Genomic DNA, 14,759 nt, shown 5'->3' on the forward strand with positions numbered 1-14,759 from the left:
GCAGGACTGGTCAGCTTTCCATGGGAAGATTCACACTGCAGTGCGCACTGCCAGCTGAGAGGGTGATCAGGACACACTGCAGACAGCCCAGCAGGAACAGCGGGGACAGCACGCAGAGCAGGCCATCATCTGCCGGGGATGCCAACCACACAAAGCAGTGCCCTGGGACGCTGCCCTGGAAGAATGGCCTTTCGGCTCGGGTCCCTGGGGAGGGGCACGTCAGCTTCTTGTGGAACAGGTCCTTCTTAGGAGCTTGACATCTGCCTTCCCCACGGAGCGGCTCTGCCTGTGCTCCCTCCTTGCTAGGGCTGATCTGGAAAACCACAGTTCTCGGAGCAGTGCCAGGGCATGAGCAGAATGGGTCCAGCTACGTGGGTCCCTCCGCCTTCGTGCTTTGCCAAGCATTTCCCTACCTGCTGGGGACATTTCCTAGTTTTCTCCCCGAGACCCAGCATCAACGCAATGCACACCTCATCTCCAACCTCCAGTGCTGATGAAACACAAATCCTCCTTGGTCTGGAGATCGCATTCAAGATTGCAGAAAATACCGAGCCTCCCTTGTATTTCCAAGCACATAGAGTAGAAACTTTCATCTCAGGGAAACGAAATCAGTCTTATTCCACGCGTGATTAGCTTTGTGTTATATGACTTCAGATGTTACGACATGATTCGTAAGGAACGCTCATGATTGCTGCTGGCTGCCTTCCCTGATTCTGCCCATTTCCCACCTGTTAGGGGTCCTTTCAAGGAGGACCCAGGAGGCCTGCATTCCTACTCTTGCAGGACGGGCGCCCCCGCGGCCTGGGCCCCCAGAGAGACGCATGCATGTAAGATGACGGTGCCTGAGGAAGTGGAAGGAGGCCGTGTGAGGGACCTGGGGACCTGGGTCTTCAGGGTGGGGACAAGACTCTGAGAGGCCAGGCAGAGCTGGCAGTGCTGTTCTTGCTGGAGGGGCCACTGTGACATGCTAGGGCATCCTGGCTTCGTGGCCCTAGAATGGCCTGTCTCTGGGCCCTCATGAAGATTCCCTGTACTACTGTCCGTGAATAAACTTTCTGCTTATACCAGCCACTGTGGATTCCACGGACTGCAACCAAAACCTCGTCCTGTGCTTTCTAAGCACCTTCAGTATTATCACTTGAGGAACGGTTACTAGTATACGCGTTTCTTATGAAATGTACCCCTCTGATATCCTGACAGCACAGCACACAGGCGTGAGAGTGCATGTGATTCTTCTTTGCTTCTGTACAGTGGCACCAACTCATTTCAGAATGGCTCGCACACAGCCAGTTTAGAGACCGTCTAAGATACAGGTACTGATGAGGTGCTTCAGGGAGAATAGCACTGTGGGAGCTGGAAAACACACATGCTTTCTTGAAAGTGATTCTCTGAGGGCTATTCCTCCAAGAATCGAACCACGGCTGAACACCCTTGAGTGTAAAGTGCTCACTCAGTGCGCGTCCCTTTGGAACAGAGCCTGCACTGGCTTTGCACATCCCTTCGCAACAGAGCCTCCACTGGCTTTGCGCGTCCCTTCGCAACAGAGCCTGCACTGGCTTTGCGCGTCCCTTCGCAACAGAGCCTCCACTGGCTTTGCGCGCCCCTTCGGAACAGAGCCTGCACTGGCTTTTACGTGGTCACTCAATTCGAGTTCTTACTCCTTAAAACAGAGTAGAGTCAACTCTATCTACATTTAGTTCAGGCGTTTCTGCTGGACTCGAGTCCTTGTTCAACCCCATCCTGTCCTGCACTGCTGACCTCACATCGCCGTGATCTGCCCCCATGTAGCATCTTCCATCCTGTGCTGAGACAGCGTTGGGAGTGAGTAGGGTGCACCGGCAGGAGCTCTGAGGCTGGCGCGTGGGGTCTGAGTTTCCGGATGCGTGTGTGGGGACACTGCTTTTGCCCCTTCCTACTGCCCAGCCTGGAGGGCCTCGTGCCCATGTGTGCCCTGGAGTCACTCTACAGGGTGGATGCCCCGCTGTGGGAGTGGGGTCTCCAAGGGCAATTCTGAGCACATGCACTTTTGCTGTGACCTGGGAATGCCGCCCTTACACTTGGATCTGAGAGGAAACGGAACAAACACACCCCATCCTCAAGACATACGAAAAACAGCAAGTCACACTTACAGTGCTCCTGGCACGTCCCAGGCAGGACACAGAGGATTTCACATGGATGAACTTCCTCCTCTACACACAACGACGACTGTTCACCGCAGGCGGTTGTGGGTGGGGGGGACCAACACCATGAAGGTGAAACCACCTGCTCAGAGCCATGTCACAGCCACGTCAGAGCTACGCCAGCCTGAGCCGCCGAGCCGGGGTCGGGTCTGTCTACGCCAGCCTGAGCCGCCGAGCCGGGGTCGGGTCTGTCTACGCCAGCCTGAGCCGCCGAGCCGGGGTCGGGTCTGTCTACGCCAGCCTGAGCCGCCGAGCCGGGGTCGGGTCTGTCTACGCCAGCCTGAGCCGCCGAGCCGGGGTCGGGTCTGTCTACGCCAGCCTGAGCCGCCGAGCCGGGGTTGGGTCTGTCTGGTTCCAAACCCCAGCTCCTGAGCCCTGTGCTTTTATCCCCGTAGATGCCTTGGGGAAGAGGGAAGGGAGAGTTTGCTGAGAGCGCTGGGGTGACTTGAGAGAAGTCCTTCCAGTGAACTCTGAAGAACGAACAGGGTTTGCACAGGCAGAAAGCAAAGGGAGTTCCGAGCAGCAGGAACAGCCCACGAGAGGTAAAAGCAGCAAGGGTGGCCCTGTCTGGGCAGCAGCAAATCAACCGTCTGGTGGGACTGAGGACACGAGGCGAAGAACACTGGGCTAGAAAACATTAGCTAGGGCTCTGAATGGGAACTTTGAGTGTGGGCTCAGCTGACAGGCCACAGGGCCCCAGCAGGAGCTCTGACCAGAGACGGCAGGGTGGAGTGTACTCCAGGAAGGCTAATGGCAGCTGCACACAGGACGGGGGATGAGGGACGTGCTGAGATCTCTGGCAGCTCAGCACCACGTGTACACACAGGGTCCCGCCTCTGCAACCCTCTGCTGAACCCAGCGGAGATGAGGAGGCACAAGCCCCAGCACAGGAGAGGGCCTGTGCACCCAGGCAGTGCACCCAGGAGGGTTTCAGAATGGGTGGGGGTCTGCTGTGTGCTTGGGCACCCACTGGGCTGACATGTGGTCGTTCTTGCTGATCGCAACGGCGCTCTCGGGCCTCGACTCCCACAAATGGCTATGTTCTTCTAGGGCAAAACCTGCCAGCTTCACTCTCCTTCCGAGATCCAGCATCTTCAGACCACACACTGACCTGCCGAAGCAGGAACTTCCAGGGGCTGGGTTTTCTGTGTGCGCAGATGGCAGTGCAGCCGTCCGTCGCGCGAGGCTGTCTGAGAAGTTCTGTAGCAGCCATGGCACAACGTCTTCAGAGATACCCCAAATGGCTAAGTACTGCGATCTCCATTTCCTTTAGAGAAACAGAATTCAGAGACTTTGCTCTTCAGCAACAACACAAATACCTGTGAGTGAGGTCTGATAAATAATTTGCAAGAGGTGCAGACGGAACAGTGCTTGTGTGGGGCGTCGGTGAGTCCAGTTGGCCCAGGTGCTTCCGTCGTTTTCTCCATTCTCCTTTGGCAAAATCTCTTGCCCAGACACAGAGCCGCTGTCACCTCCCTGGGTCCTCAGGACAGCAAACGCCGAGGGCTTCCCTCACAGCCCGTTTAGCACATTCCGTGCGCCAGACGGGGCTTACATCACGCTGTGGAAGCTGAGCCTCCCTCCTGAGACTCCAGTCTTACTGCCAGAGCCCTCACTGTGGTCAAGCCAGTGGCTCCGAGAAGCACTTCCAGATGCAAAAGCAACTCAGCATCTACTTCTCAAATTGTGCATACTACGCCTCTGAAATAAAATTTCCGAGATTGTCTGCAGGGTAGTGAGGAATCTGAGCAGGCCCAGCGTACTATTTTACTATGATAACCAGGGGATAATGATACACGTCAGGCACCCTGGAGATCCCAGCCACATGGAGCTTTCTCACACAGGCGACGAGGGTTGCTGCAAGCATCCCAGCGCAGGCAGGAGCCGATGCCCATGGTGGCCGCTCACGCGCCACGCATCTGTGCCTGCTCTGGATTATTCAGTGACAGTCATCTGCTGTGCCCCACCACAGGGGCCCATGGACAGGGCTGTCCTCCAACACTATCTGGTGTCCCGTGTGGATTTCCACAAGCAGGCAGCGTGCAGGAGATGGTGTGTGCACATGTTCCTACGTGTGTTAGTGCATGTGTGAGCAACTGTGTGGGGGAGGAGAGGACCAGCTGTTAGCGGAGAGAGCGCAGGCCCTGCGTTCACAGAGGCCCTGTTCAAATTCTAGCTCCCCCGTTATCTATGTGGCCTCCTGTCACTGGATTTCACTTCATCAGGAGACCTCAGTTTGTTGATCTGTAAAACAAGCTAGTCACACTGTGAGGTGAAACGCTCAGCACGGGGCCTGGCTCACGGTGAGTGGGTGCCTGTGGAAGGTCTCTGCTGCTTCTCCCCCCTTAGCGGTCCCTTGCTTGTGACTCCTTTCCCTGGCCCAGGTTTGGGACGTGACCTCAGAAGACTGAGGGTGGACGGGGCGGAAGCTGCCCTGTGCTCAGCCTGCAAGGGTGAAAGATTGACAGGGATGTGGGCGGCACTCATCTCTCCCCATGACCTCCCTGTCACCAAATATCCCAGGAAAATGCATTCCAGCTTCAAGGACATTCTTAGCAAAGGGGGTCCTGTCCCAGCTTTGTGCATTATTGAGACCACCGTTCAGTCTGGACTTTGTCCAGCAAACATGATTCAAGGGTTCTTCAGGCAAGATATCAGCAAGTGACTATTATGGGCTGAGCTGAACTAAGATTCCTCATGGTTCAGTCAGTGCTTTTGTAACTGCAGCAGGACAGTGTCTAGAGTAACTTGTTTCAGTGCGGCTGCGATACACTTTCTGTGGGTTCACCTTTAGCAACAGGCACAAAAGCCAGTAGGGCCTCCCACAGTCCAGCCAGAACCCTGGAAAGCACCCCCCCTTTTCATGGTCACACACATTGGAACTGGGCCTCCCACAGTCCAACCAGAACCCCTGGAAAGCACCCCCCCTTTTCATGGTCACACACATTGGAATTGGAATCTTTTCTGCAGTCTTTCTCATATTAAAATGATTAAAAGCAAACAGTCGCACATCCAAGCAAAGAACTCCTATCATAAGGCCCTTTGCCTGTTCCTCTGGCTCACATCTGAGCGTGCCCACATACCTGCAGGGAAATCCGGCCGATGCCGCTGAGCAGCTGGGGCTCTTGCTCTGGGTAATACTTGATAACCGCATGGTACGCCTCCACGGCGAGCACATAATCCTGCGGGAAGAAAAACCCAGCGTACCTCAGGGCTGAGTAAAGCACTGCGGGTTTCACACGTGTAGAAGAGCACAAGCGTATACAGACGCGGTGTGGAGAGAGGACACGCTGACACACGAGCCGGCGGGGAAGCTGGAAACCAGCTCGCGGCGCTCGGCTGGGAGGGGGCGGCTGCTCTCCCAACTGCAGCCAGGCCGGGATTCTGAGCTGTGTGCGTCGCGCAGGCGGGGTCCTGCCTGTCATCGGGGGCTGTCGGGGTTTAGTTGGGCCTGAGGGTCTGTTTCCTGCTTCCATCTTCTAAACAGCAATTCATATTTCCCTTGGACCGCACCTAACTCTCTTTCCTGACAAAGTTATTATGTGAATAGGCGAACGCTGTCTCATCTCCATCCTCCAAATACATAAGCCAAATTTTTAAAGTGTCTCTTAAACGTTTTCTATGCTAGAAACTAAGGTCAAATCTTTAAATGTAGAGAAAACCCACAAACAACTTTGCCGAGGCTGAGAATGGCAATGGGGGTCACCCTTGCAGAGCAGAATGTGTGAATGTCGTCTGGTCTCTGTGGCACGCGTGAGACCCTCCCATTTCGGAGATAGCTACGGGGGAACATTTAGGAGCACTGTGCCAGCTGCCATGCTCAGGGCATCTGCTTTCTGCCAAGGGCCTTTGCTGGATCCCTCATCACTCTGCTCTGTCTGTGGTGGTCTGGCCCGCAGCCCCTCCTCAAGGACAAGGCCTGGCAGCACCGTCTCACTGTCCATCTGCCTGCTCATGCCGGCCCATCGCAGGCACTTGGTGGACGCTGAGTGGACCCAGTCACCCTTTCCAGGTGTGAGCAAAGCGGTCTCAGTGCAGGAAGGTCTTGCCAGAGTCATGTGGGACACAGTGGTAGCTTGTCTCAAGTCCCCAACAAACCCGGGCTCTCTCCAGTAAGACAGTGATCGCCACATTTACTGAGCGAGCTCTGTGCGGCAGGCCCTGCACTGAACACTCCCCTGCATTCTAGCACTTAGCTACAAGCACTCGGCCAGCAATAACGACGGCCACCAATGGTGTTTTCCTTCTTACTTATTCATCGTAAAACCCCAGAAGGTACTTTTATTTCTTTATTCTTCTACATGTTCCATTTCCTCCAAACTGGGACTGGAGTTACTAGCTTGCTAATTGGGATGTTACAAAGAAAGACAGACAAGTACAATTCCAGTTTGGTAGGAAGGAAAAAAAAACCCAAAAAAACAAAAAGACTGTCTCCAGTCTAGTACCTTCGAGTACAGCTCATTAAAACTCATTTTATTCAAGGCCTGACGCCCATGAGGAGCCAGACAGCACATGCCTCAGTCTCCTTTCCCACGCCTTCCTGCTGCCTGTCTCTGCTGTCTAGTTGTGCGAGTGTGAGTGTGTGAGAACGTGCATGAGCATGAGAGCGTGTGTGTGAGCGTGGGTGTGCGTGTGTGTGAGCATGTGTGAGTTCCCTTGCACAGAGGAGGGCTTTGTGACCTGGCATGGGGGCACTCGGGGTGGCTGAGGCTGCAGCTGGGATGGACACGGCACCCTTGATGCAGAGGCGGGGCCTGCACACCCTGGGCTGGTCCTGATCGGACAAGTTTACGGGAGCAGCCCTGCCTTCCAACAGGGGCTGCACCCACCGGCTTTTCCGATCAGGGAAAATGGCCAAAAGAAGCTCTTTAGAGAGAGCTTAACCTACTCTCCGGATCACGTAGATTTGGCTTTGTGAAGGACATGAATGACTTGCTTCCAGGGACAAGCCTATTTTAGCTCAATCTTCACCATTTCTTTTCAGCAGCCACACGTGGTTTACTGGCTGTGAAACTAGATTTACAACCGTTCTGCAACCAGAAAGGACTTGTGCAGTCTAATTCCAGCAAGACGGAAGGTAGCTGATGCAGCTGCCTGCTCCTTTCCATCATGTGCGGAGCCATGGCGGGTGGTGATGTGCAGACTGGCGAGCTGTGGGGACACCAGGAGGGAAGTGGACTCCCAGGGGCACCGGGGGAGGGGGGCCCAGGCCACCTAAGGTGGCAGGCACCTGCATCCATATAGTCTGCCAGTGCAGGTGCCCTAAGGCTACGGTGAGGCCTAAGGAGAGGAAGCAGTATTTAAAAAGTGAAGATAGTGACATTTTCAATGCTTTATAATACGTGCCACTGTGCATTGTAGCATATCATGCAGATTTATCCAGGGCTAAAACATATGAATACATTTCATTGTTAAGAAGTTAAATTGATATTTATTTCACTGTAATAAAAATGTTATTCAAGATAATTAAATGGCTGATTAAATAACTCATTGTTAGCCCATACACATAATTTAATTAACAGGATACCCCCTTATTATTAAGACCACACACTGTTGCAATACCCTGTATGCTCACTAGATGGCAAGAGAGTGCATATGCTTGGATTGGCTTTAATTGCAACATTTTTTTGCTCCTTTTTTTAACTCAGGAAAATGAAAGCTTAAGCTGAACTTTCAAATTAAATCACGTCCATTGTAAAAGTATTTTTGAAATGCAATAATATGTTCTGTACTGAGTCCCAGCAATACAGGAGGAAGACTCCCATTTGGAGCCTAGTGGTGGTGTTACTACTACAGGGCAACAAAGAAAAGCTCACTCCATCGTTTTCTAGTAATGTGTCCTAAAATGCAAATAAAAGCCTGCCAGGGGAACAGGGAACTTTCTTCCCTGGGGAGTTTTAGCCCCATGATTAGTGAAACACCAGTCCTGTGAATTTATAATTGGTTCTTCATGTCTTTGCATAAGAATGTTCCAGCAAGCTGGTGACTTTCAGGTGAAGCCGATAGTACTCTCAGCGGGTAGAGGCCTACTGTGGACCGCCCAGACTGCCAGATGGGGTGTCAGGGCTGGCCACAGGCAGCACTGGGAGAATGGCCTGTTTTGAGGGGTAGAGGGGTCAGGCCGGGTGCTTCGGGGTCACCTGGTTGCTGGCCCAGCCTTGGGTGAAGAGGCCACCTCCCACCTTCCAGCACAGAGGCCCAGGGCAGGGGAGCGGGAGGGCCTACTTTTCACCCCCGCTCGGAGGTGGGCAAGCCCTGCTGCAGAAGCCAGAGGGGGCTGGAGAAGGGAAGGGGGGCGGGTGGGAGGAGGGTGAGGACCAGAACAAAGTGACCGTGCAGGCACCTGACCTCAGTGGGAATATCTCAGGGGTGGCAACGGAAGAAAAACCTGCTCTGAGCAAAACCACAGAACTTAAAAACCGTAATTTCCTTTATCCAGTGTGCTGAAGGAGAGGAGAGAGCTGTGTGAATGTCAGAGCTGGGAGGAATTTCAGAGATCTCAGATCTACGCCCTTATTTTGAAGGAGGACGCTGAGGCTTGCAGCAATGCGAGGCTGCGTCACGGGTGCTTGCTACCGAGGACGAACAGGATGCCCTGAGTCTCCTTGTGCGTCCAGCCCGACGCAGCTGCAGAAACTCAAAGGCAGGGGCCCTGCGCTGGGCACTAAAGCCGGGGTGTGTGCTGCACACCTTCCTGACGGAGTGCCTGAGCTGCTGATGTTTGTGAATCTACACCCACACCCAGCCTGCTCGGAGCAGTGCCCCCGGCCACAGTCGCCTCTGGGGATGCTGCAGGGTCCGTGCATAAAGCAGGGCTGCCACTTCAGGGTTCATGACGGAGCCTGCGAGCACGGTTCTCCACCTGGTAAACTGTCTGCTCTGCCTCGCTGAAAATCAAACTCAGGAACGACCTTGGCCACATGAAAGCCGCATGGGTGTGGGAGGAGTTACGATCACTGTCTTAGAACAGCCCAGGAGGTGGTGTGAGCACTGCTCCGGGGCTTCTGCTGCTAGCTGATTCCTGCAGCAGCTCTCAGCGTGCACAGCTGGCTGCAGGGCCACTAGCTCCACACAGAGCACCCCGATGCCCAGTGTGGGAGGTGAGCCAGGCGTGCGTGCATTCCAAACAAAGAGAGGAGCCAAAAAACACCGTTGCACAGGCTAGCGAGAGCCAGGAGACACGGAAAAGCAACTGACAGCCTCAGTTCAGCTCCCTGATTTCTAAGCTGTTTCCTGGGGGCTGAGAGCTCTGGGTGATGTCCTAGGAAGGTCTTGTGGGGAAGCTTGTCTTCAGGTGTTGCGAGCATCAATCATAAAATCAAAACCAAGAGGCGAAAAAAACACCCTCCACGCAGACAGGGAGAACAAAGGACACCTTCTGGGGATGGAATTCAGAGGAAAACGGGGGAAAATGAACAACGCTTTAAATTAAATCATTTAGACCCACGTTTCAATAATGAAATCTGATCATGTAAATTCTACATTCTGTTGAAATTTCTTGCAGTAGAAATGAAAGTAAATATAGCCCCGTAATGTGTCACTGGGCTCCCTGTGAAGCCAGTGCTTAGCTGGCTTCTCTCATGGCTACACCGGCCCGTCCCTGCCAGCATCTATTCTACCAGCGGCTCCCTCACGGCTCCCACTAACACACCCTCTTCCAGATCCCATGGCGGCCCTGCTCGGCCACCCACGTACCTTCATCAGGAGCAGACAGTTTGCCATGGAGTACATCACCCGGCCCAGACGTGACCTCCACAACCGGACAGAGGCTGCAAGGTAAGAGCAGCCTGTGAGTGCACAAATACATTTGAGGCTCTTTCTAGCCATCAATTATTGGGTCCTGTGGATTCTAATTTAACTTTAAAAGATCTCTCTTGCTAATAACCACTGGATTTCGGCATGGAATGCTGAATATGCTGCAGGCTGCACTGAGGCAGAAAATACAGCACTCGCGCTGGGACCAGAGGCGTCTTTGGGAAGAGACCCTCGGCATCAAGAGAACCAGGAGGGCGGCTGCTCAGCATCAGCCCAGACACGAAGCCAAACGGTCTGACCGGAAGCCCCGTTTCCACAGCCAGAACCCTGAGAAAAGGAGCAGAGCTGACAGAAATGACGACATTGTCTGTAGCTCGACAAGGCCAGGAGGGCCACTGGCCAGGGTGGCCGCCAGCCTCTCACAGTTGACCTATGGGAGGCCACCCGGAGGCCCTACCCATGCCCAGCCACAAGGCCTCCCCTGCCTCCCGGCCATGGGCTGGTGCAGATGCCAGTTCCCCCAAGGAGTGCCACACCCTGGTCCAGAACTCAAGTGGCTGGCACATTTCGCTGGGGACTTGGCACTCCCCTGCAGCCAGCTTCCCTCCCTAGCCACCCACTGCCTCACGGTGGCTGACCGCGACCCTGAGCCTGGCCCGTCCCTCCCTGCTCTCCCCTGCACATTCGTTAGTTAGCAGCCATCCCTCCACTGATTTCAAACCTTCAGGGCCCATCTCTTCTAGAAGTTTCCAAACTGGCTTTGTGGACTTGCTGGGGTCTGCAAAGGCCCCTGGGGGAGGGCGGGCTGACCAATAGCACCTGTTTATTACTGGGATGGCCAGGGGAAAGGCGCAGGTTGAGGACTGAGCTCATCTGAAATGAGTATGTTATCGACAGGCAAGCTGAGGTCCAGAGAGGACAGGGACATTTCCATCTGACCCCCTGTCCGGTGCTCCTTGCGCCTGTACTATGCCCACTTCCTCTAAGAAAAGTCCACACCCCAACTGTGAATGCCAAGATGCCACCCTGGGCAGCACCAGTGCCTGGGAGCGCTCCCAGCCTCCCTCATTGCTGGGCACAGGGAGCCGTGTGTCCCCGGCTGCCTCTGAGGCTGGGATTTAGGAGGCTGAAGCTGACCTTCCTCCCGCAGCTGGCACCACGTGTCCACAGAGAGATAACAATCACCTGGAAATGATGTGTATTCACGGTGTGCTTCAGGAGAACACACAGAAACTTAATTGCTAGAATTAAAAACTTAACTCTCTTTGCCTTTCAGCAATTAAAACCACATTAGCTGCTTATATTCCCCTTGTACCATTATTTTTGTGAAAAGAAATTCTGAATATCTTCTCTTAATGGAGGTAAAATATGGATTATCTCAATGAATTGCATATTTATTCTGATGATCTTTGCAGTTTCTTTTCCTGCTTTAAATCCTCCCCTACCCTCCTTAGAAATGCTCATGGTGTAACCTTTTGTTAGATTTCCAGGAACAGCCTTCTGCTCTCTGATAACTACATGCTCATTCCCACCAAAGCGGGAGCCCAACAAGGGGTAACATGACTGGGTGCCAAGAATGCTGGATGGGACATCCAGGAGCAGATGGCGACGTCTCTCCTTCAGACCTTGTTACTCTGCTTTCAATTACTGAAAAGAGAGCGCACAAGTGCACACACAAGCACACACCACACCCACACCACATGCCACAACATGCACATTCAACGTACACCCACCACATACACACCTCACACATGTTCAGCTCACACCAGCCAGCAGTTCCCCAGAAACCCCAGCACACCTGCAGAAACGCAGACCACCCGAGTAGGACAGAAGCTATGGGAAGGAGGAGATGACCAGGCAACCAGGCCTGTGGGGAGACGCTGCCACAAGCAGTGAGGGAGTGAGGCTCGGCGGGGCTGCCCGGGAGGGAGCACTCAGGCCGGGTTTCCAACCGTGATCGGAAGCTCGCTCCTGGCTAAGGCACTCCCCGAGACGCAGCTGGCACGGCCTCACTGTGCCGATCGGCCCATATCACGGCCTCACTGCGCCGATCGGCCCGTGTCACGGCCTCACTGCGCCGATCGGCCCGTGTCACGGCCTCACTGCGCCGATCGGCCCGTGTCACGGCCTCACTGCGCCGATCGGCCCGTGTCATGGCCTCACTGTGCGGATGGGCTCATGTCAACCCACCCAGTACCCCAGGGGTTTTCCAATGCCTCAGGGAACTGCCCAGCCCCCTCAGCCTGCCCCCAGGCTCCGGGCAGTGCCCATCTTCCACTCCTGCTCCTTCTGAAGCACCCTCCCGAGCCTCTGTCCCTGACGCGGAGGCCTCTCTGGGCCCCTTCAGCTGGGCTGGGCTCCTTCCTCACACCCACTCAGACCACCACTCGGCGTGCCAGGTTCCGGGCCGTGTGCTTCTGTGGTGGAGGCGAGTCTTCTCCCCGTGTGCAGGGCTCGGGTCTGAGGCTGCACGCTGCACCCGCAGCATCACCCAGTGATGTGCCTGGCTCCCCCAAGAAAGGGGTGAGTGGCAAATGCACGAAGGGATGTGTGCAGTGCTGACTACGAAAAGGAAAGGACAAGAGGAAGCGAGAGGCTTTGGACTCAGTCTCTCAATGACGTCCGAGAAGCCTCTAGTCAGCAAAGTCCGGCCGACCCACCTTGTCTGCCCTCCTGAGTCACGCTGCTCATGGCCCCGTCTTCTGCTAAGCCTTGCTCCAAATTGGCCAGGATCTGCAATCATTCCAAATGAGAAGGACAAAATCATGGGAACCAATTTTTGTCTAAGACTTTGTTAAAATATATTCTCTGTACAGCAAATTTCTCTGGATGAAAACAATTTGTCAAGGGATGTTCACACACATTTAAAAAAATATTAAAACATTTGATATTTTATTTTAAATTGCAACTTCATTTTAGATTCAGGTGGTACGTGTGCAGGTTACCTGGGCTTACTGGGTGATGCTGAGGTTGGGGGTATGATTGAAGCCATCACCCGGGTAGTCAGCGTGGGACCCAACAGATCGTTTTTCAGCCGTTCCTCCCATCCCACCCTCCCCCGACTGGTAGTCCCTGGTGTCTATTTTTTGCTTCTGTAGGTCCATGTGAATCCAATGTTTAGCTTCTACTTATAAGTGAAAACATTCACTATTTGGTTTTCTGTTTCTGTGTTAATTCACTTAGGATAATGGCCTCCAGCTGCATCCACGTTGCTACAAAGGACATGATTTGGTTCTTTTTTTATGACTGCGTAGTATTCCATGGTGTATGTGCACCGTCTTTTCCTTACCCAGTTCACCCACAGGGACACACTGTAAACATCGCCAGTCCCTATGGCGTGGGGTGACAATGAACGGGCAGGGACTCTGCTCCCCGCTGATGGTGAAAGTGGTGTTTATGATGTTCTTGAAGTATCTGCAGACATCATACATAGGGAGTATGTTTTTTAAGAAAAGCATCAACCCTGTAATCCCAACACTTTGGGAGGCCGAGGCAGGCGGATCACTTGAGACCAGCTTGGGCAACATGGCAAAACCCCACCTCTACAAAAATACAAAAAATTAGCTGGGCATGGTGGTGTGCACCTGTGGTTCCAGCTACCTGGGAGGCTGAGGTGGGAGGATCACTTAAGCCTGGGAGGTCAAGGCTTCAAGGCCGCAGAGACCAGTGACTGCACCACTGCACTCCAGCCTGGGTGACAGAGTGAGACCCTGTCTTTAAAAAAAAGCATCGAGTATGTCACATGAGAGTGGTGATGACCTTCTGTGAAAATGTCAGTCTCATTCCCACAGGGCACTGTGCTAGTGGCCTTTTTAATGTACCAAAAACGTTTTGTGCAACACCAGGTCACTTTCCACAGTTTTTATTGCTTGGTTTGTAACTTTTGGGCACTTCTTTTGTGTTTTTTTTTCTCTGAAAGCAAAGCTGCTGTTGCTACTGTGATCTGGGTAGAGAATTTAGATCATCTTGCCATTTAACACTCCCCACATGACCCGCCCCAGGAGGTGAGGATTTCCGTGTCTCCGACTCCCTGGTCTACACACACTGAGGACGAAGGCGGCCTCCGAAGGCGGCCTCTCCTCACCCGCAGGGGCCGTTACTTAACACAAACTGGAGAACAGCTTGCTGTCAACACAAAGGATTTTTCCTCTTAACCGTTATCTTGGGCTACCTCGATGACTCAGAGGACAATGTGGGGTTCAAAATGGTAACCTTGAAAAGAATCTAGCCAGTTTAAACTAGGGAAACAACATTCTTCAGTGAATCTGTCTTCTAAGGAATGATCATAACAACAGAAACTGACAAAAATGGAAGGCTTGGTGTTCCCATGAAATTAACTTCCCTCACCCCTTGTACACAGTTGGTGGGAATGCAAATCAGTGCAACCACTACGGAGAACAGTCTGCGGTTTCTACAAAAAAAACAAAAAATAGAGCTACCATACAACCCAGCAATGCACGCCTAGATACACACCCCAAAGAAAAGAAAGGAAATCCGTCTATCAGAGATCTCTGCACAGCCGTGTGCGCTGAAGCACTGTTCGCAACAGCCGAGACTTGGAAGCAGCCTAAGTGCCCATCAGCAGACAACGGGAGAAAGGACTTGCTACATATACACGATGGAGTACGACTTGGCCATCAAAAAGAATGGGATCCTGTCATTTACAACAGCACAGATGGAACTGGAGGTCACTGTGTAAGTGACTACGCCAGGCACAGAAAGACAAACACTGTATGTTCTCACTTATCTGTGGGAGCTAAACATTAAACAACTGAACTCATGGAGATGGAGAGCAGAAGGATGGTTACCAGAGGCTGGGAAGAG

The 14,759-nt window shown here is 53.3% G+C and overlaps 4 protein-coding genes across 15 annotated transcripts in view; 1 reads left to right on the forward strand and 3 right to left on the reverse strand.

Moving 5' to 3' along the window:
* Nucleotides 1-14,759, forward strand: part of EIPR1 (EARP complex and GARP complex interacting protein 1) — a 579,020-nt gene that overhangs the window by 313,730 nt on the left and 250,531 nt on the right. The window lies entirely within an intron of this gene.
* The window catches only part of COLEC11 (collectin subfamily member 11), a 361,397-nt gene that overhangs the window by 191,522 nt on the left and 155,116 nt on the right, over nt 1-14,759 (reverse strand). The gene's annotated exons all lie outside the window — the stretch shown is intronic.
* RPS7 (ribosomal protein S7) overlaps nt 1-14,759 on the reverse strand; it is an 838,959-nt gene that overhangs the window by 128,995 nt on the left and 695,205 nt on the right. The window contains exon 1 of one of the 10 annotated variants that reach the window (XM_050754089.1): nt 5,103-5,106. The exons of 8 other annotated variants lie outside the window; for them this stretch is intronic. The gene's annotated coding sequence lies outside the window, so the exon portion shown is untranslated. Of the gene's footprint in view, nt 1-5,032; nt 5,037-5,102; nt 5,107-14,759 lie in introns of those variants that run through there. One more of the 10 variants, XM_050754088.1, reaches the window with a different exon arrangement.
* The window catches only part of TRAPPC12 (trafficking protein particle complex subunit 12), a 99,570-nt gene that overhangs the window by 10,575 nt on the left and 74,236 nt on the right, over nt 1-14,759 (reverse strand). For all 3 annotated transcript variants that reach the window (XM_050754046.1, XM_050754045.1, XM_050754047.1), the window contains 3 exons: nt 12,596-12,668; nt 9,876-9,949; nt 5,264-5,362 (listed from right to left, as the gene is read on the reverse strand). In XM_050754046.1, coding sequence (XP_050610003.1) covers nt 5,264-5,362; nt 9,876-9,949; nt 12,596-12,668 — 246 coding nt within the window. The remainder of the gene's footprint in view (nt 1-5,263; nt 5,363-9,875; nt 9,950-12,595; nt 12,669-14,759) is intronic.

Source organism: Macaca thibetana, chromosome 13 (assembly GCF_024542745.1).
Source record: "Macaca thibetana thibetana isolate TM-01 chromosome 13, ASM2454274v1, whole genome shotgun sequence".
Taxonomy (NCBI): Eukaryota; Metazoa; Chordata; class Mammalia; order Primates; family Cercopithecidae; genus Macaca; species Macaca thibetana.